General features: G+C 43.7%; 2 protein-coding genes across 2 annotated transcripts; one reads left to right on the top strand and one right to left on the bottom strand.

The window, feature by feature from the left end:
• Nucleotides 1-369: 369 nt before the first annotated feature.
• Nucleotides 370-3,718, top strand: LOC117772999 (ras-related protein Rab-1B-like). The gene is made up of 6 exons (XM_034604660.1): nucleotides 370-557; nucleotides 1,448-1,520; nucleotides 1,844-1,939; nucleotides 2,073-2,168; nucleotides 2,274-2,405; nucleotides 2,967-3,718. Exons 1-6 carry the CDS (start codon nucleotides 544-546, stop codon nucleotides 3,198-3,200), a joined length of 645 nt encoding a protein of 214 aa, XP_034460551.1. The 5' UTR covers nucleotides 370-543; the 3' UTR covers nucleotides 3,201-3,718.
• Nucleotides 3,719-4,064: 346 nt separating this feature from the next.
• LOC117772998 (interferon-induced protein with tetratricopeptide repeats 1-like) lies at nucleotides 4,065-21,242 on the bottom strand. Its single transcript, XM_034604659.1, has 4 exons — nucleotides 21,093-21,242; nucleotides 18,955-20,442; nucleotides 17,291-17,294; nucleotides 4,065-4,078 (listed from the first exon to the last, which is right to left on the bottom strand). The coding sequence occupies exons 1-2, from the start codon at nucleotides 21,095-21,097 to the stop codon at nucleotides 19,149-19,151; spliced, it is 1,299 nt and encodes a 432-aa protein (XP_034460550.1). The 5' UTR covers nucleotides 21,098-21,242; the 3' UTR covers nucleotides 4,065-4,078; nucleotides 17,291-17,294; nucleotides 18,955-19,148.
• Nucleotides 21,243-21,938: the final 696 nt, after the last annotated feature.

The raw sequence follows: 21,938 nt of genomic DNA, 5'->3' as shown, positions 1-21,938 counted from the left end.
TCTTTATGAATATTATATTTTCGTTTCTGCTAATAAATCCTCCTGGTCCTTGAACCTGTGTGCGTCCTGCAGATCTACTTCCTGTTTGTTCAGTGACGTGCGGCGCTCAGGTTTTTTTGTCTTCAGCAATGTGTGCGTGTGTGCGTGCGTATGTGTGTGCGTGCGTGTGTGCGTGTGTGTGTGTGTGTGTGTGTGTGTGTGCGTGTGTGTGTGCGTGTGTGTGTGTGTGTGTGTGTGTGTGCGTGTGCGTGTGTGTGTGTGTGTGTTGGTTCCAGGTGCTGTCCCCAGTGTAACCTGAGCTGCTCTTTATTAATAAATAATGCACCTGAACCAGTCAGCTCATCCGTCAGCTCGTCAGCTACGGCTTATTCTGCCACTTGCCCTCCGAAGGAAGGACACAGACACACAAACAAACACACAAACACACACTGACCGACACAACGTCCCAGCGCTGGAGATATTCTGACAGTTTTCAGGTTCAGGGTTTTATTTTCAGGGATAGTTTTGGATTTTGTGGAGCCACCTGGAGCGACCTCACCGATCATGAACCCTGAATAGTAAGTGTTGTGTCTTTATGTTGTGTGTCACTGTAGAAGTATTCAGCTCCTGCACAACACACAGTGTGTGATGCTGATATCTGCATCTATACTGATGTGGGAAGTTAGGAGACACTTTAAATCCTTGTAACATCCTGGAGTTTGTTTTCCACTCGATTAATGAATGTCAGAGCTGATGCATCGTGTTCAGGGACACACACATTCAGTCTTTGTCCCACATTCAGATACACTAAATGAATCTTGTGTGTAGCTGCTAATGTTTGAGCTCCATCCGACAGTTTGCTTGAGTAAAGACATGTTGTGTTAATTATACGTGAGAGTGTGTAGTCGATTCTCTGTGGATCACTGGGCTGCAGAGGCTCATGGGAGTTGTAGGCCCGAGAGTCAGTTCTGTCAAAGTGTGACGTCACCTCATCAACTTCATAAATAAACTTCATTATAAATATTAAGAGGTTATTTCCCACAATCCATCACATCTCAACTCTCTCTCAACAGTATAGCTACAATATCCAATAGTTACACTATAGAACAAATGATCAAACTAGTGTGTTTATAGCAACATGGAGAATCAAACGTTACCGACCCTGTTGTGTTAACATGGAGGAGACGAGTTTCTTATTTCTAACTGAACTTCTCTTTTTGTAACTAACAACCAAATGTGTCTGTGTTTACGAGAAGGAATTATCTACAAGTATTACATCTATGAACGGCTCCCTGAGACTGAACCATCAAATGTTTAAGTGTGCATGTAAATCCATGAACGTGTGTGTGTGTGTGTGTGTGTGTGTGTGTGTGTGTGTGTGTGTGTGCGTGTGTGTGTGTGTGTGTGTGTGTGTGTGTGTGTGTGTGTGTGTGTGTGTGTGTGTGTGTGCGCGTGCGTGTGACTACAGCGACTACCTGTTCAAACTTCTTCTGATTGGTGACTCTGGAGTTGGAAAGTCATGTCTGCTGCTGCGCTTCGCGGTAAGACTCTCACACACACACACACACAGACACACACACACACACGCACACACACACACACACACACACACACACACACACACACACACACACGCACGCACGCACGCACGCACACACACGCACGCACACACACACGCACAATGTCATTGGTTGTCATTGAAGAAAACAAAGAAAGAACAAAACAACAATAAACAATAAACAGACTTTTAATGAGAAACATAAATTAACAAATGTGGTCAGACAAGCCCTGGTACTTGTGCAATGAGGATAAAGAAATATTCCAATACTCTAATTGTGGTTGTGATATTTGCCCACCGCCTCAGGACGACACCTACACCGAGAGCTACATCTCCACCATCGGAGTCGACTTCAAGATCCGAACCATCGACATGGACGGAAAGACGGTGAAGCTACAAATCGTAAGAGTGATGGAGGGAGAAGGTCGTTAATGGGAAATAAATCAAACAGCTTGAAGCCAAAAACGGGTAAATATCCTTTCAAAGTGTGGGCTCAGTGTGTGTGTGTGTGTGTGTGTGTGTGTGTGTCCATTAGTGGGACACAGCCGGTCAGGAGCGGTTTCGAACCATCACCTCCAGCTACTACAGAGGCGCTCACGGCATCATCATCGTCTATGACGTCACTGAGCAGGTCAGGGTTTTCTCCTCAACATAAAGGAGGAGTGTGAACATTAACTTCTCCTCCTCCTCCTCCTTCACACGTCTCCCTCTCTCCCTCCGCGGCCTCGCTCGGCAGGAGTCCTTTAACAACGTCAGGCAGTGGCTGGACGAGATCGATCGCTACGCCTGTGAAAACGTCTCCAGGCTGCTGGTGGGAAACAAGTCGGACCTCGTTAGCAAGAAAGTGGTGGACGCTGCCACTGCTCAGGTGCACACACACACACACACACACACACACACACACACACGCACACACACACACGCACACACACACACACACACACACACACACACACACACACACACACACACACACACACACACACACACAACAATAAATAACAATAAATCAAACAGAGCAACAACACACGTGTGAGGCACATGTAGAATGTAATGTAGTACTAACACCACGTTATGTTGACATGCTTGTGTTATCTCGTCAGTTTGCTAATGTGTTGCATCCTCTGGTGTCTTCAGTTTGAAATAAAGTCGTAGATTTAAACTTAAGTTCAAACCCCACGAAGAAGAACCTCAAGATCCAAGATGGCCGATCAGCACGAGTGAAAACTGCAGTAATCCACCTTCAGTGTTTCCCATTAGTTATCTAGACTCTATGTGTTCCAGGTGTGTGCAGCCCGCTCTACCACAGGCTCACGCTACTGCTACTGCGCTGTGGTTTATATTGATATTTTACAGCTGATACTTTATTCTTTGCATATTCTGAAGCGTTGTAATCGTTTGTTTCACTTCTCTTGTGATTCGTCTCCAGGAGCTGGCGTCGTCCCTGAAGATTCGCTTCCTGGAGACGAGCGCTAAGAGCTCGGACAACGTGGAGAGGTCCTTCCTCACCATGGCCTCGGAGATCCACCAGCGCCTGGCCAGTGAGGGAGTGGGTCTGCAGGGCCAGTCCACAGAGGCCAAGGCCCAGGGCACCAAGATCAACAGCGCCCCCGTGTGGCTGGGGGGGGACAAACAGACGCAGGAGGCCGCTAACTGCTGCTGAGCAGGAAACATCTGCACTGATGTGGCTGCACTGCTCAGAGAGAGGTTTTAAACACATGCACTGGTTTAGTGTTTGAACACACAATCACATTATGTCAGAATTTTGACATGTTTGCTATTGAAAACATATAAAAAATGAAAAAACATGTTTTTAACTATATATATTTTGAGCTTTTATGAGGCATTTCTGCTTTATTATGAAAAGAGACAAACAAATGAAGGATTACAGCCGATCACCCGAACAGTGTGTGGGGGGGGAGTTTTATAAAGAAGTAGAGTTCACTGTATCTCCCCTTTAACTCGAGGTAAAACATGACATGGTAAAAAGTATAGTTTCAAAAGTCAAATGAAAATACTATTTAAATAATGGTTCAAGTTACGGGACGAGTTTTATGAAGGAATGTGACATGAGCAGTTTAAGCTTCTGTTACAGATGAATTTACAGTGATTTCATTTACTGTCATTTCCCTGAAGGGGAACTTTTCATGTTTATCACTTTTTGTTGTGGTTTGTTTGTTCTTTGTTCTTTGTTTATGTCAATAAAATAATATATCAGGAGTCTCGATGCTGAAAATATGTTTAAAAGTTATACAAAATAAAAACAATGTGTAAATCTGTTCAATTTATCAGATGATTTTCTGATTCACCTCGTCTCCGGTTTGGTCAAGTGTCGACTTGCAGAGACACAAGTTCATCGTGTGTTTAGTTTATTTGAAACAGGGAAAATACATTTATTGCACCAGATATATCAATAACTAATCAAGCTAATCTCCATCTTTGGTCCCTGAACGTATGGAACATTGATGGGTTCCTCCCTGATCCACCAAGTTTTAATGCTGCAAAGTAACAGATGAACAAATGCAGATGAAACATTTCCTCCTTGGTGGAGGTAGATATAATTGAATATGTATTTAAATGCATGATGAAGCACTTGTTCTACATTCAGACATTTAAACTTAAAGAGCAGCAGAAATGAAAGTAGGTCAAGATGACTCATGGAGAATTTCTCTGTGCAGCAACAATCTACTTTATTTCATATTTCTCAGGTTCAAGATTTGAATGTAAGATTGTTTGGATGAGAAATGACTTCAATGATATTAATCTAATAATTTACTGCCAAAAGAAGTGAAAACAGGAAGTTACATCATCTGAAATCTGTCAAAAACAACAAGGTGAAACTATAAATGTAAAATGTTCATTTGGAGAAATTAGACGACTTCTGCTCAGCAGCTGTTCAGAGCGTCGGCGTTATTAAACCTGTCGAAAGATTCTCACAGGATGAAATAAAAATCATCCAAAGCAATTATTGCAACGATGACAAATAGCTGGATCTTCTCCGGTCGTATTAATGAGACTAACATTTCATAATGACCCCAGGAGTCTGCTCAGGGGCCATTTGTCTCACGGATCAATGACGTTGCTCTGGTCAGAGAGAAGAAGGATTCACCGCAGATTCATTCTGTGCAATTAGCTTCAGAATACCCACAATGCATCACTTCAAAGCTGAACTGGAACAAATCACACGACTGAAAATTCAACTCTGAGGAGGAAGACGACTTCTGCAGAGTCTCACCTGCAAAGCACGAACTCTGAACGTGCATTTAGAACATGGACAGCTTGATCGCCCCCTGGTGGCTGACAGAAGTGTAGGTCATAAACCCCACTTCCTCCATGTATGCAGATGGGAGATCAAATAAAAATAAAAAAAAATCAAATTACACTTTTCTCGATGCTTGAATTTCATCATATATGTCTTTTACATTGTAAGGGCTGTTGTTTATATTATAATAATACCAGTCACATGTTTGAAAGGTGCAGTTTGTTACACTCCTTCTACAGTGCAGGTGTTGTTACCTTCCACCAGATGTCAGTGTTGCTCTGCCTTTCTGTTGATGGAGGCTGGATCTCACATTCACAAAATGATCACCTGTTTTCCTCCTCCCCTCCATCTCTCTCTCCCTCTGTTTCTCTCTCATCCTCCTCTTTATCGCTCCATCCCCTGAGCCTCTCTGCTCGTCGCTCTTCTTCTCCTGACACCTCTCCGCTCATCTCATCCTTCGTTTCTCTCTCTCTTCTTCAGCTCCGTCTGACTCTGTGCTTCAGTGGTTCGTGTTGCATTGTGGGACATCTGGTGTTGAGTGAAGTAAAACAAGGTTTAAGCACTGAGGTCAATGGTTCATTTAAAAAGGTAAAATCTCCAGCAGCTGATTGGTCTGACTGTGAAATTAATAAACTAATAAATGATGATTCACACAAATGAAACTATGCGTACGAACTGTTGTAATCTACTGAAACTCTAAACCCACATGTCACACAGAGCTGGACAACAAGTTAACTTCACTCTGAGCAAAGGACTTGTCACATGTTGGTGTTCATATAAAACATTTGATTTAAAACTTATGTTTGGTTTCTCAGCGATACACAATCTCACAATCTCACAATCACAATCAGTTGTTTATCCTGTTTATTCTTCAGCAGGTAAATGTTCACAAAGGGACGATGCAGCTCCGTCGTGTAAATGAGTCACAGCGTCGTCTCTCATCTGACGCCTCCGGCAGGTTTGTGTCATGAAAAGAAAAATATAGAAAAACATAAACACATAAATACATACGAGTAGTAAAACAATGACCTGTGTGAAAAACATAGAACATACAAAAATATATTAGATAAAACAAAACAGTAACATCTATTGAGATTGAGTTTGAATATCTTCTTAAAACATTTTTCACCACAAAGAGTTTATGAATGTTTGACAGTTTTAATTTGTGTGTGGCTTCATTTGAATCACTTCTGTTTTAACCTCTCGTTGTGTTTGTCTTTAAATGGTAACTTTCTCTTCCTGTGAGGCAATAAAGATCCATTTTATCATATAATATCATATATTATAATGAAATACAGCCTGTTTAACATAATACCTAATTAAATATGTGCTACATAATCTTCTACTTAAAATATTTGCATTTCATTTTCATCTGAATGAAACTAAATGACCGTTACATTTATTGACCTTTTCTTTTGCTTCAAAATAAAAAAAGGAATAAAAACAGGTGGATTTGAATTCAGGCTGAAAATAAAGAAAATGATTTCTGAAAACTTTAAAAAGTCACATTTTTTGGTTAAAGTATTTAACGTTTTTTAAGTAAACACATTTACTTCCTTACTTCCTGTAAACAGAAATTTAGACAATTCTGTCCTCTAGTGGCCATGATTAGGATTACAACTCAAAGCTGACGAGTCAGAGGAATGAACTGATCCAATATAGATAAAGGAAAATATGTATGTATATATATTCCTTTTGTTTAGCACATTTAAATCAACAGAGCTTTGTATGAGACCTGTGTTCACTGTGATGAAGGTGATGATGAAGATCAAGTGGATCCAGTCTCTTCAAACTGTGAGGAGGTTTTCATACAGATCACTTGATAGAATGCTTTTATTTTTCATCCTGATTTGCTGCAGATTAATTTTCCGTTGTGGCTGCAGCTCGAAGTAAGAGGTTTATACAACAGCCTCATACACAGAGAATATCTGAATTCATCATCAGTGAGTTCACGACTGGGATTCAAGTAATCAAGTAATTAACGTTCGGTTATTACAAATAAAGTCTGAACAACATGTGACAGTGAGAGTCACTTCTCTCTGTGCGTGATGGGTTGAACCTCCTGACCTTGTTCACTTTCTTCAATCTCTTCGTATCCGCTCAGAATCCTCGTGCACTCTTCCTCAGTGAGAGACAGTGCACGGACTTAACAGACCAACGTCTTAACCAGCTTTGAATCAGGGTCAGAGTAGAACCAGCTACAGGCCACTGGATCGTTTACTGGTCAATAAAATAAGTTGTACGACCTGAATCTGCAACAACCATGAGCTGATAACCGTCCTGAGTCGTCCTCAACACTCTTGCCTCTCAGGACCCACAGGTCGCTACTTGGAGGGTTTGGTGTCGCGGCAGAGGAGCAGGGAAGTGCTTCAGTTGCAGGTTTTTCAATACGAGCATTTAGATATTACTTTCCCTTCCGGAGGATCGCAGCGGTCGGGATAACGGGGCTGATTGATGCTCGTGGTGAAGGGTCAGCTTCTCCTTCATCATGGGACCCGTTTCTGTGCCGGGGAAAAGCTGTGGAGGCTCCGAGCAGCGTGAGCTCCGGCTGAGGGAAGATTTTATTCTTTCTCAGTGTTTATACGTCTAATTTGGGAGGTTGGAGCTTTATGGGGAATTTAAGCAGGTGGGGACCTGCTTAAGTTTTTCTGGGACCAACATTTTATGTACTTTAAAACTGTTGTGGATGTTTTGTGGCTTGTGTGTCCACTGACATTCAACACAGCAGATATTTGGATGTCGGGGCCCTTCAGTGGTTCATCGTGTTCTGACGGCACCTGGCGCCGCTCGCTGGAGCCCGTCCACCCAGGAGGAGACCGTGAAGGAGACCCAGAACCCGCTGGAGGGACCATGAGGGAGACCCAGAACCTGCTGGGGGGACCATGAGGGAGACCCAGAACCCGCTGGAGGGACCATGAGGGAGACCCAGAACCTGCTGGAGGGACCATGAGGGAGACCCACAACCCGCTGGAGGGACGACATATCCCATCAGGCCTTGCAACGCCTCGAGATCCCCAGGAACAGCAGGAAAGTGTGGACTTCTGGGATACTCATCTCAGAAATACTCGATCTCTCTCGGTGCTAACAGCGTTAGCATCGTGGAAATGTGCCTGCAAACAGGAATGTTCTGCTGATAAATGCAGAATTTACCTGACCAGCAGGGGGCGACTCCACTGGTCGTTTCTATAGAAGTCTACGAGACTTTTCCAAAAGTTCAGATTTCAGTGGAATCCGATGGACGGCAGGTGAAAACGTAGAAAAAGAGACGTATCACAGGAAAAGCTTCTAAAAACCCAGAGGCAGCAAACGTGGATCCAGCTTCTGATGCAGCTTTAATGAAAAGCTTTTCAGCTTCTGTCTCCACGTTTATCCTCTTTATTCTATAATATGGATAAAGGCAACATCTTTATTTATCCTGATGTTGTAAAATACGTTTCCTGCGTATTTTAAAGTACTGGTTATTGTCTTTTCTGAGTCTGTGATCAAAATGTCTCTTTCTTTCATAGAAATAATAAAAAACTCCTCCACCTTTTTCTCCCCCCCCCCCCCTAAGGAATCTCTCTCTCTTGGATTTCTCCGACTCAGAGACGGACTCTGTGTGTTTCTTCACTTCCTGTCTTCGCTCTCCGTCCTCGGTTCCTCAGGACAAACACGACTCACGGAAAAAAGTTTCAGTTCAGTTGTCAAGACAAAACATCTAAATAAAGAAATGAACTGTGGATGTGTTATTATAACTCATGGATGATGATGGAGGTTGAAGCTGCAGGAGGCGGCGGTGAACCTTCACCACAGCTGCTGAGTTGAGACTCTGACCTGTTTTAGAAGAGTGTGTATTTTACAGCTCGGGTCCATAAACTTGTTCTCTTGTCTGAACGACTTCGGAGTTGAAAACATCCGCAAAGAAATTAGACAGTTTCCCACCGAGGAATCCGTCCAACTCTCCTCTGTGCTGCAGCTGCCCCCCCCCCCCCCCACTCACGTCCCGAAATACTCGCCGCAGTCACAACAACTCTGCTGCTTCCTGCCTCGCCAAGTTCCCTGCTGTCACCCAGTTCTCCTAAATGCCCCCCCGCTCACTGGAACTCCTCATATCACATTCAAAGAGCTAATGTTCAGTCCCACGTGTCTGCAGAGGCTCAAGTTGATCTTTAGAGCGTGTTTAACAGAAATGTAAGTGATTTAAAAGTAAGATCTGTATCAGATTTGTACCAACGACCTTTTTCAACCAGTGACTGAGAAGCTTTCTGGGAATTTGGGCTCTTCACCTGCGTTTTGACAGGAAGCAGGAAACAGGTTGTTTCCTGTGCAGAACGTCGGTGGTGGAAACAAAGACAAGAGGTTTCTGTGCTTGGACCAATGAGGCAGACGTTTCACTGAAACTAAGTGTGAGCGACACTAAATATTCACGGACGTTAGTTGAGTCACGCCTGAGAACGTGGGCACGTGAGTCACCGTCTCCAAAAGTCGCCATTTCTGTTCGTCCAGACCTCGACACGACCCGGCACTTTTCAAACTAAGCGTTGCCAAAAGTCTTCGGGGTTTTGGAAAAAACTCCAGAGTAGTGAGGCGTAACCATAGCAACAGTGATGTGTTCTAAAAGGTAAACGCATCACAGGGCGCCACACAGAGGTGCTGCAGCTGGAAGGGGAAGTTTACACGTCTCATTCCAAATGCATGAACAGAAACTGGACACACAGAGTTCTACAAACACAACACAGAACGTTTTACATTGTAAACTATACATGTGGTTGAAAGTCGTGTTTGCTTGAATAAAGAAAACATTCGGTCGGAGCTCTTTGTTTGAACAGCAGCAGAAGAAGAATCAGAGCTTGATGTATTTTATCTGAACTGACAGCGACACGACAAATGTAAAGGAGAGAGACCAAAAAAATAAATATATTCAGGTCTAATCCTTTAAGAAATCCCCTCCAACACACCTCAGCTCTATTTACCTTCATCTTGTCTTTTTCTCTTCTCTCGTCTTCACCAGTTCAACCACGGGTCACACTCTGCTCCTGAAGCTGCATCCTGCCGCAGGAAGTGACACGTTTGTTCTCATTGTGAGTCCGTTTGGGGAAAGAAGAATAAAACACAAGAGCAGCTCACAACATGTTGTTTTATAACCATGTTCTGAGGTGATTACATGGAAAAGTGTGCGGCGGTGAGGAGGAGCTAGTTTGATGAATAACATCAGAACCTAAAGTGTCAAAGCGTCGACGCCACACACCAAGAGTGATGTCGTTCTTATGGTCACCTGCAGTTTGAGAACATACGGCTCCGGCACCGTTACGGCACCGGCACCGTGTTGTATGGATTCAGCACCAGGATCATCTTTATGGTCTGTTTGACTCTAAATGGATCAAACTCTACTAAATGAACATCAGCTGATTTGAAGAGGACTTGAAACTAGAGATTGAGACATAAACTCTTTAATGTTTACTGACGTTATAAATCAAGTGAACATTAGAATCATTTTCTCGTAGACTTCTATAGAAACTACCTGTGGAGTCGCCCCCTATTGGTCATGTGAGAGAATTGTTTCCTGCAGCCGTTGTGCCATTAAATCTGCATTTTATTTTCTTATTGTGCACAAGCCCTGATTTGACTGATCTGTTTGCATGCACAGATCCAGTGTCTGTGTATTATCTGTATGAGATGATGTATATTTTTATATCCAGTCTGTCGGGCTCCTTCTCCCCAGATAAACGTCTCAATCCTTCTTCTCACACAGACGATCTGATTCTTCATCTGATCTCACGGCTGCAGCCCAGCAGCTCCTGCCGTCGCTGCATTGATCTGCAGCAGGAGACGAGTGACTCGGTTGGATCCAGGACCAGGAGTCTTCACCCTCTCCTCTCTCCTCCTCTCCTCTTTCCTGTCGACTCTAATCCTGACTTAATATGTCCTGTTAAGTGGATGAATCATTTCTCTGCCCTTTTAAGTTTTCCAGTGTCGCCCTGAGGCTCAGAGAATTCATTAAGGAGAAGACGGCTCTAAGCCACAGGGGGAAAAACGACTGTCCCCTTTTCTTGCAACCTACAATATAATCATCCTGCAAAGGACATTTGTACTTGGAGGATTATTCTCGTTTGTGAAAAGTTATTTTTGTAGTTTTACTCTTTATTTACATCAGTTATAATGTCAGACAGATCAAAGATAATCGTAATGTAATCCAGTCAAGATTGTAATCAGATTACATTAATGCTATTACCTTGTTTAGACCCAGAACCTGGAAGGACTACACATCCCATCAGGCCCGGGGACACCTCAGGACTCCCCAGGAAAGAGATTCTCCACTGAACGTCAGCTAGTTATTAGTTATTATGATTGGAGTTATTATTTATAATGACATTTAAACACTGAATATCTGACACAGGATTTGAAAGTCGCCAGGATTTCATCTCTACAGCAGAAAGTCTCTGATCACATGACTGATCACATGACTGATTCACTCATGTGATCAGAGGTTTTACAGAAACTGTCGAAGTCTGATTGTCTCTCCTCCTCCTCACTCGTCTCTGTTCGCCAGGAGGCTTCAGCTAATGAAGCCTGGGATGAGGTCTTCACATTCTGAGACACACACACACACACACACACACACACACACACTCCCACACACACACACACACACACACGCACACACACACACACACACACACACACACACACACACAGATCTGTAATGGATTTGGAGAGAAACCATCCCTTCCTCTAACCAACCTAACCTCTTCCATTTATCTCCGTCTGGCGAGCTGCTCAGATTAATGGCGCAGGACGCGTCCTAACGAGGCCTCTAACGACGGGAGCTAACGAGGGGCCGCTCCCTGTGGTCTGACGGCCTCTCGTACCGCAGGACGCGGAGGCACCAGCAGATCAGTGACCTGAGAGGTTAGAGACTCACTGGTTTACATCGGGCTGCGTTCCAGTGACAGTGACGTGTGGATGAACATCTAGATTTGAACTTTACAGTTTGTTTGTACTTAGTTTTCTCTGTTTTCAGCCTTTACTTTGCACTGAAATGTGCTAATTTAGAAAGTTGTGCATCCTGGATTGTAAAAAATAATTTCGGCCAAATATCAATTCAGATTTCTGGATTTTGTTTTTGTTTCTGCAAATCCCCGAAGTAAAAGTTGAACATTAATGGTGAATGATGCTTTGTTGCTGTTTTCAGACGTGAACTCATCGTTTAAATTCTGCTGAGGAAAAACTCAGTGTTTCTGTTTCAGTTTTATAATAAAACACGTTGACTCAGTGCCCAGGAGCTGTGCTTTGTTCACAGCTTTTGTTCCAGTATTAATTTACTCTCATTTAAACTGGGCTTCTTAAATATTTTTCATCTATTTCAGACAATCTAAAGTGTATTCCATAAAAATAGCTTCATCAAATGCTGCTGGAGGAAATATTGCATTTGTCAGGGGCCAAGTTCAGCAGCTAATTAATACACATTAGATGCTTCAGTGAGTATTTGGAGCAGAAGGACAGTGTGTGTGTGTGTGTGTGTGTGTGTGTGTGTGTGTGTGTGTGTGTGTGTGTGTGTGTGTGTGTGTGTGTGTGTGTGTGTGTGTGTGTTTGTGGAACAATGGAGCTAAGAGGCTTATAATACACATATCATCATAAATCACCAGCCGTGTGGTTGTTTTCCTTCCTGAACGCGTTCATACCGACTGTAGGAAAACACTGAATATGTGTCGACATGTGACTCTGCTGCAGTTGGTTTTCATCCTCTCTGATTGGCTCCTCCTGATAAATGAGCCTGTTCTCACTTCCACCAGTTTCCTCCAGTGGGACGTTCCAGCAGGGGACAGACGTGACGGACAGGACGGCTGCTGAATGACAGACCTCGTGTTCAGTCACTCATTGTTCAAAGTTATTTTCTAATAGTTTTCTGAACATTCACAGTGTTCACTGTCAGATGCCGCTCCAGGGATTTGAACCACCAACCCTACACTCTAAAAAGAGACTGTCGTTGTCCAAACATGAACATTCAGCCTGAGGTGGAGTTAAATGAGGCAGATCTGGATCATGACGATGTATTAGAGGAGAAATAATCTGGAAATGACTGAGAGCAAAACTGTGAACTGATAAAAACACACACACACACACACACACACACACACACACACACACACACACACACACACACACACACACACACACACACACACACTGTCCCAGTTGGTAATAATGAGTGACTCTAAGTTAACGAAGCCATTTACAGGACATATGTTGGGTCAGCGTTTGCCTGAAGAGCCAACGGGACATCTGGCCGTGAAGAGCCAGTTAGCTTAGCCAGCTAGTTTCCACTGAGACAGATGGTTTGGTTAAAAACACAGTAGCCCTGCGGCTAGTTGGCTAAACAGAAACAGTCTGATTCCACTGTTGCTTTGTGGATTTACTGTTAATATCCTCAACGGAGACTTTATTCCCTTCTCAGTTTTGATTTCACACACACACACACACACACACACACACACACACACGCTCCCACACAGAGCAAAGAGATATTTTTCCATTTACGCGACACAATAGAAACTCAGTTCTTCTTTCTGTTCCGAGTTGTTTGTTGAGTAAACACCGAGCAGAACGACGAAGACATCGACTTCTCTCCGTTTCTACAGAACTGATTCATGATTCATTCGTTATCGGTCTGAGACGTCGTGTCCTGATGCGCTCGCACAGGTCGCCACGTCCATCACACTTGTTTTGGAGGGAGGCAGAAAATGGCAGGAGGGCGGAGGGCTGCATGTTTCATGAAGCTCATGAAATGTTGATTGTTGAGGCGGGGGGGGGGGGGGGGGGGATCAACTGAGGCCTCACGGAGCAAAGCTGCTTTGATTAAACTTTCATCTTTAGCCTCATCTTCAAACCTGTCCTGTTTCCAGTGCCACACTTAACGGGGACAGTAACTGTGAGAACGGTCAAAGGACAGTGGTGACTTTTAACGAATCAAACCACTTAGAGTGATCACACTCGTCCGAACTGATCACGATAAGCACTTGATCACCACAAACCGAAATGTGCAGCGTCTGTACGACAGCGACACAGAGAGGAGAAAGCGCTGTAATCAGATTACTCTGTGTTGCACCTCATCTGTGAATTGTAGCTTAACAATTAGTTTCATCATAAATATAAATAAATGCTCTGAGATGCCGGATTGAAGTAGAGGACGAGCCGCTAATGAGACAAACACACACAGTTCAACACGGAGTCTCTTCACATGATGAATAAACGACGCCACACTGCGTGTGTGCGATGAGCAGTGTGTGAGTGTGATGATTAAAAGTGGATTAGCCTGGTTTGACAGGAAGCAAGTCGCCCTGTGAAGAAACCTCCTTCATTATACACAGTATATATATATTTTTTCTTCCCAGCCGCGCGGTGGGAGCGTCTGTCAGGAGATGATCCTCCAACACAACGTCACACTGTCACATCCACGTCTCCGGACTCACAGCGGTTTGTTGGTCGCGACAGGAGCTAATTTCAAACCGTTACTCTGACGCAGTTAAATCTAATTAGAAGTGACACGTACTGTAAAAGGACTGTGAAACAGCAGATAGGTGCAGGCAGCAGTAAATGTAAATGGGCTATTACAGCACAAACCAGGCTTTCATAATGTGACAAGGGTATAATATACTGTATATGTGTTGAATATGAGTCTCCATTATAACCATGGAAAACTGTGTTTCCTGTGAATCTACTGCAGCAGCAAATGGGAGACGCCATTGTTCCGTTTGTTCTAAAGAAACAACACTGATGGACCGAGATGCTGAGGAAACACTGACAATATTCAGTGTTTCTTCTCTTTGACCAAACAGACGTAACAACTTTACCAAACTGGCATTTTAGTGCATGAGAGTTGTGCAGAGTTAGATATCCTGCCTGCTGTGGTGAGTGCAGCTGGAGAGGGGAACACTGCCTTTTCCCACTCTGCAAGAACAAGCGCCTGCTGGGAGCTTCCACTGGTGAGCTCGACCAGTCACCAGTGAGGGAACATGTTCGTTTAGCCGTTTAATGCAGAAGCAGCTGATGTGCACGACAACCTGCGACGTGAAATCATTGAGCTGTGAAGCGACAATAAGCTCTAAGCCCCCCCCCCCCTGTGCAGGATCTACAAACCGCGTGTCCGTCCGGAGGATTCTCACATTCTGAGGAGACGTGAACTGAAGTTTGCATGTATGAACTTTACTGCTGCACGAAGCTGCTTCCAGACACACAACTCTGGAGGACGTGTCCGAGTGAGACGCTCGGCTTCTGCCGACGTGATTAAAGTCTGGACACATCCAGGAGAAGTCGATGTGTGAACTCTGGATAAACTCTGGAGCCAATTCTCTGGATTTTCAATTTCCTATAAAGCGTTTAGTTGCTGTTGCAGTTTATTTGTATACACACATAATTTGAAGGAGACATTGTCGGTCATGGGCAGTAATAGTGTGTATCTGTCTTTTTACAGCATTGATGTTGTTGAAGATTCCCACATTCATGACATAACCCTGCGTGACTGAGCCGTGTCGTCGCTGCATGCACATGTCGGCGTGCACGTGTCGGCGTGCACGTGTCGGCGTGCAGCTGTGTTCCAAAATGGCGTCCAGGTGTTTTTTACAACTTCAGGATGACAACATTTCTATTATGCAAAGTTCACTTACATTCATTTTTAATGCACATATAAAATGTTCATGTAAACAATCGCTGCATCTTTCTGTGCACACGCACGTGAACATGTCGTTACGTTAAATTCCTCAGTGTGACAGGCTCTTATAAATAGTTTCTGCTGTTTCTCTGTCAGAGTGATGTTTTCTAATCGGTGTAAATGAGACGTGAGGGAACGGAGCCAGAAATAAACCACATGACACGTCTCCATCCAAGAGTCGCTTATTAGTCAGTGGTAAAGGTGCAGAAAGACAACTTGAGGGTTTACCACACACACACACACACACACACACACACACACACACACACACACACACACACACACACACACACACACACACACACACACACACACACACACACACACACACAAATGACAGAGAGTTCAACCTAATTATAGTTTTAATTACTTTCCCTTCTGGGGACGTCGTCACTTTGTAAAGCTCATTACATTTCCATGGTGTTTACAGCCGGTTCGAATTAAAACAAGTGAGCAGCCACGTTGTTTCTGCTGCATGCTGGTGAATAAACATTGACTCTGAGACTGAGACGAGTTTCCCTCTCGTGCGAAGTGGAATCTGTCCGGCAGGAGAACTGCTCGTCTCGTCTGCTCGTCTCTTCATCAGAGACGACTCTGTGAGAGCAGCAGTTGGAGTGAAACCCTCCACACTTTGTGAAATAAAAGATAAAACAAGACAGTGAGATATTACCACTGTCAACAGGCTGCATGTTTTTCACTTCTTACATTTGTTATTGAAAATAAAAACACAAGCCGCTGGAAGAAAGATGAAAATGCATAAATAAATAAGATGAACAAGAAAAGATGGAGGAAAACAACACGACCTTGTGACCTCTGTGAAACGCTGGGTTTGTTTTCTTACTGCAGAAAAGGAACAAAATGTTCAGGGTTAACAAGTGTGTGCGTGTGCGTGTGCGTGTGCGTGTGCGTGTGCCTGTGCAGCTTGTTTCACACAACAGCTGAAGCTGAAACAACCACACACCTTACAGTTTTTTTCGATTGCATAAACACTAAAATCAAAAGTCTTACACTATTATCAAAACCTTACACTCAAGGAGCAGAACATGGGCCCAGATCTGCTCCACTATCAGCACAATGTCAGACTCACACTTTTTGCAAAACACTAAACACACTTGTATACATTAGACACAGACGTATATCATGATGTCACTTCCTTGCAATTCCAAAGCACTGACTGTCAAATGGTTCAACACACCAATCAGGTTTAAGCTCTATACATATGCAGCAGGTGAGTTCACCTGACTTCAACCAAAATGGAAGGAGTCAGAAGAAGAAGAAGAGTGAGGGTGAGAGGGGGAATCCACGGAGGAGGAGAAGGAGGAAGAGGAAGAGGAGGAGGCGGAGGCTGTGCCAGAGGTAGAGGCCGAGGTGGAGGTAGAGGAAGAGGAAGAGGAAGAGGAAGAGGAAGAGGAAGAGGAAGAGGAAGAGGCGGAGGCCGTGCCAGAGGTAGAGGCCGAGGTGGAGGTAGAGGAAGAGGAAGATGAAGAGGAAGAGGAAGAGGTAGAGGAAGAGGAAGAGGAAGAGGAAGAGGAAGGGGAAGAGGTAGAGGAAGACCGTGTGGTGAACCACGGACTGAGGCCGAGGGAGGCGGGACTAAGAGTTCAGATCTTAGCAGATCTACAGTGAAATCTGTCATTGGGACCTTGCTTTTGGATGAAATTCGTTGTCACATTTTAAACAGTATTTTGTGCCTCAGGCTCTTTGAGTGATTCTGCTGTGTGTTGTCAGCCCCCCCCCGCAGACACCGCAGCCGGTCCCGGTCCCGGTCCCGGCGCCACCGCTCCAAATCCCCAGGTCAGAAAACACGTCTCGGCCCCACTGCCGGTCTGTCTGTAGTCAAATATCATTGATTTGTGATGTAATGTGGATTCAATGTTGTTTGTTCGTTGACTTTAACACAGAGGAAACCATGGTGTAATAAAGACGCTGAGTCGACATGATAATATGTGATCATGGTTGTGTTCTTGGTTGTGAACCAGGTCACCACAGAAGCCAGCGACATCGCAGCCACTCAAAGTCTCCAGAGAGGTGAGAGGTTTCAAGTCCTCAGGATCTCCTCCAGTGGGGTTTATTATTGGTAATAAAGTGTCAATCACTCTTTTAATTATTTGCACTAAACAAGATTTTGTCTGTTTCTCGTCAAAAAGGAGTTCAAAAAAGAGTCATGAAATGAAAACATCTGTAAGTGTAGGAAATCGATTGGTCCTGAGTCTGTGGACGTTTTCATTACGTCTCATGAATGTCCACTTGGAGGTCAAACGTCTCCGATGAAACTAATTCTGCCCGTGTGAACGTGTTGTCTTAAGAAACGCCTCTTGACTCAAAGATGAACTGATCAGGGTTCAGAGGTCAAAGGTCACGGGGACATCATTTTGTGAATGGTTCTGACACTGCACAGGTTGGTGTTTCTACTCCACGCTTCCTGATGGGAACTCCTCCTTTATGCTTTTGAGTTCAAACATCAGAACGTTCAGGACATTTCTGCTGCTGTTTGTCTTTACTTCCTTTTAAACATATTCAACTTTTACTGTATTTTGTTCGCTCATTCAAATAAATGTATCGTGGCTGTGTATGAACTGTGATCTGCTTTAGAGGAATGTTTCTTCTTCTCTTGTCGCGCTCCACTCTTTCACTTCACACTAACGAAGTTGTGTCTCATTCTGCAGATGAGTTTGTGTTCGTTCACAAACTGACTCACTGACAGATTACACATCCAGGTTTCCTGCTGATTCAGCTCCGGTTCAGTTTCTTCGACTTCACTTTGCCTTTTCTACTTGCAGGAAGTGATTTACAGCAAATGATTCTGAAATCCTGGATGTGTGGAATAAAGTGTAAACCAGCACTTTTTAAAATCAGAACCTAGGATTTAATCTTTGGACACATGAAGTTCTCATATTTACTATTGACAGCAGCAGCTTTTAGAAGTTGTGGTTTTATCATAGATTTCTTTCAGGGAAACACAAGACACAATTAAAGAAGAAGTGTTTAATAGCATTAGAACAGCTGAAATACTCTGTGCATGCAAACCTGTTCATATATTCAGGTTATACTACAAATTAACAATTAACATTCAATTTAACAAATATACTTTACAGAGTTCAATTTTCATCACTCAAAACATTAGTAAATTGAATACAGAGTCTGTTCTGTTGTTTAATAAACTTTACAAACAAGCTGTTTTTTAAAGGAGCGAGCAAACATCTCCTCCACATCAGCAACACATGATGACTGCAGCCAGTTTCCACTTAATATGGTTTTTAAGAATATGTTTCAATGTTGTCTTCCTCTAATAATAATAATGTATGAATCTTTCATACCTGAAACCTGCTGTTACATCGAAATGCATCACTACTATTAACGTCAATATTACAACCACTCTGAAAACAATTGAACAGGTATTCTACAGATATAGAAATTATATTGAAGACTTTTTAATACGTATATATATATAGATATTAAATGTTAGACTGAAAAACGAACTCGACCACTTTCCCCTGTCAGTCGCTCTGTTGTGATTTGGCTCCGTACAAATACAAGTTGAATTAAAATGTGATCATCAGTGTTCACAACAGCTGAATCTATAAATCTACGTGGATTTACTTTCCCCTGAATTAGATGAATGCAAATAGATTCAGATTGTGTGTGGATGATATTTGGTGGATTTATTTCTGAGACTCTTCCAGCCTGGACAGAAACTCGTCTACTTCTTGGTTCCCCTTTCTGTGTCTCATCTTCTCCAGAGTCTGGATGCTGCTCTCCTGATGGAAGGACTTGATTGGTATCTCCACCGCCTTCATGTGATACTGGATTGACATCTCAGGCTGCTGTTGAGTGAAGTACAGATATTTTGCGTAGATGTTGAAGAAGACTTGTTGTTCAGCAGGTTCCAGATCCTCTGCGAGCAGCTGCTTGTAGATCTTCTCAGATTTGGCCTTGGTGTTCTCTGACTCTGCGTAAATACCTGCGAGGTCCATTCTCTTCATGAATGAGGAATGAGGATAAAGAGAAAGCAACTCCTCATGGGCACGGATCCCTTTCTCTATCAGGCTCGGACTTGGGCGACTTTCCTCCCAGATCTTCCATTTGTAGCTGTGTGCGGCACATCTTTTCAGATAACGTTCATCCGGATGTAGCTTCAGAGCCTCTTCTGCCAAAGCAACAGCCTCGTCCATGGAGGTGAGGGTTATGTAAAACCTCAGCAAAGGTTTGATTCCACTGTAGCTGCTGACAGGGTTTATCAGAACCTTTGTGGCTAACTCGCGTGCTCCACTTTGGTCTGGTTGTCCTTTCTTAGCGAGTTGCAGGAGGTAAACGGCAGCGAGGTACAGGTTCTCTGGATCCTGTTCCTTGGCTTCTCTCAGTTTCTTCATGATGTCTTCCTCGAACCCTGTTTCGCTGTGTTTGGACATGTTAACTAACCCTAACACGTGGCTGGTCTGCCACTCCACCACACCCGGCTGCAGCCGGATGGCTCTCTGGAAGAAATCAGCTGCCAGAAGCTTCTGTTCTCCGCTGAACTTCATCAGAGTCCAGGCTTTTTCAGCGTAGATCTCCGGGTGCAGCTCGTCCTGCGATGGAAACTCAGTCCTCAGGCCGTCGATCTTTGACAGACAAGCCCGACTCTCTGCTCGTTCTCCCTGATGATGGTGCAGCCAGGCCTGGTTCCCGTAGGTCACCACCAGCCAGGGACCCTCGTCTGCTCCTCTCGTCTGCCTGAAGGCCTCCGCGGCTCTGCTGAAGAAACTCCTGGCTTCTTCAGTGGACCCCAGCTGGAAGTGGACGTACCCCTGCAGGTTGTAAATGTGACCCAGCCACTTGCATCCTTCCTCTGTGCCGATGTCCTGCAGCTTGTCCCTGATTCTCAAAAGTTTGGTCCTGCCGGGGTTCAGATCCCAGGTGAAGTGGCACTGCAGCGCCCCCAGTCTGTCCTCCAGTGTCATGTCACTCTGAGCAGCACTAATGGAGATTAATTATAAACATTAAAACACATCATCAGTGGGTTGATATCAAATGTTCTGACAAAAGGATTTATTCAACAGTAAAATAACAATGACTCAAGTTCCTGATTTTACTTTAATTATAATTATCTTAACGAATATGAGACAATTTCATGTCTCATTTATTTTTAATGCTGCCTTGTGTGACTCCTGTAATCTGGCTTTTGAAAAGTTCTCTATAAATAATAATGATAAATATCAGATCCTGGGCAGATGTCAGTATTAGGGAGTAATACATTTCCAATAGCAAATTATCAATTACAGCCGATGTATACATTTATAAATGATTCTTAAGATGATGTTATCAAACCATGTTGACAAAGTTTAACCATCAACTTTATTATAAAGAATTATAAATAAAAGGAAAACACAAATGCAACCGAATGTGTAGAACTTTCAAATCTTTTCTGCACCGTTTATCGTGTGAAATAAAAGTTTTCATATCAACATAATCACAGACACAGATATGTCTGTGAATGTCAGTGCTGCTTTAATTCACATTATTCTTATTAATAAGGTCAATACACAAGATGATGTGATGAAACAAACACTGTCACTGACTTAAAGGATCATTAATGTTCATGAAGAATCATGAAGACATGAACTCACCTCATCTCGTCTCCTCGGACTCTGCAGCTGTGTGAACATCTGCCTGCGGAGCGAAGTTATATGGAGCTCAGGAGGCGACGCGACGCGAACTGAGGCGAACTTTCACTTTCATTAGTGTGTAAAATAAACTTACTCACACACAGACACACACACACACACACACACACACACACACCCACCCACACACACACCCACCCACACACACACACACACAAACACATACACACACAGAAACTTCACTTTCATTTGTCTGTAAAAGAAACTGACACACACACACACACACACACACACACACACACACACATACACCCACCCACCCACACACATACACAAACACATACACACACAGAAACTTACTTACAGTTTTTTTCGATTGCATAAACACTAAAATCAAAAGTATTACACAATTATCAAAACCTTCCACTCAAGGAGCAGAACATGGGCCCAGATCTGCTCCACTATCAGCACAATGTCAGACTCACACTTTTTGCAAAACACTAAACACACTTGTATACATTAGACACAGACGTATATCATGATGTCACTTCCTTGCAATTCCAAAGCACTGACTGTCAAATGACCCCCCCCCCCCCCCCCCCCCAATGAGCCAATTGGTTCAACACAGCCATCAGGTGCGCAAACACATGATTGCTTAATTGGTTCAACACACCAATCAGGTTTAAGCTCTATACAAATGCAGCAGGTGAGTTCACCTGACTTCAACCAAAATGGAAGGAGTCAGAAGAAGAAGAAGAGTGAGGGTGAGGGGGGGGAATCCACGGAGGAGGAGAAGGAGGAAGAGGAAGAGGAAGAGTGAGGGTGAGAGGGGGAATCCACGGAGGAGGA

This window comes from Hippoglossus hippoglossus, chromosome 13 (assembly GCF_009819705.1).
Source record: "Hippoglossus hippoglossus isolate fHipHip1 chromosome 13, fHipHip1.pri, whole genome shotgun sequence".
In the NCBI taxonomy this organism is placed as follows: Eukaryota; Metazoa; Chordata; class Actinopteri; order Pleuronectiformes; family Pleuronectidae; genus Hippoglossus; species Hippoglossus hippoglossus.
This window is presented reverse-complemented; position numbering and strand designations above follow the sequence as displayed.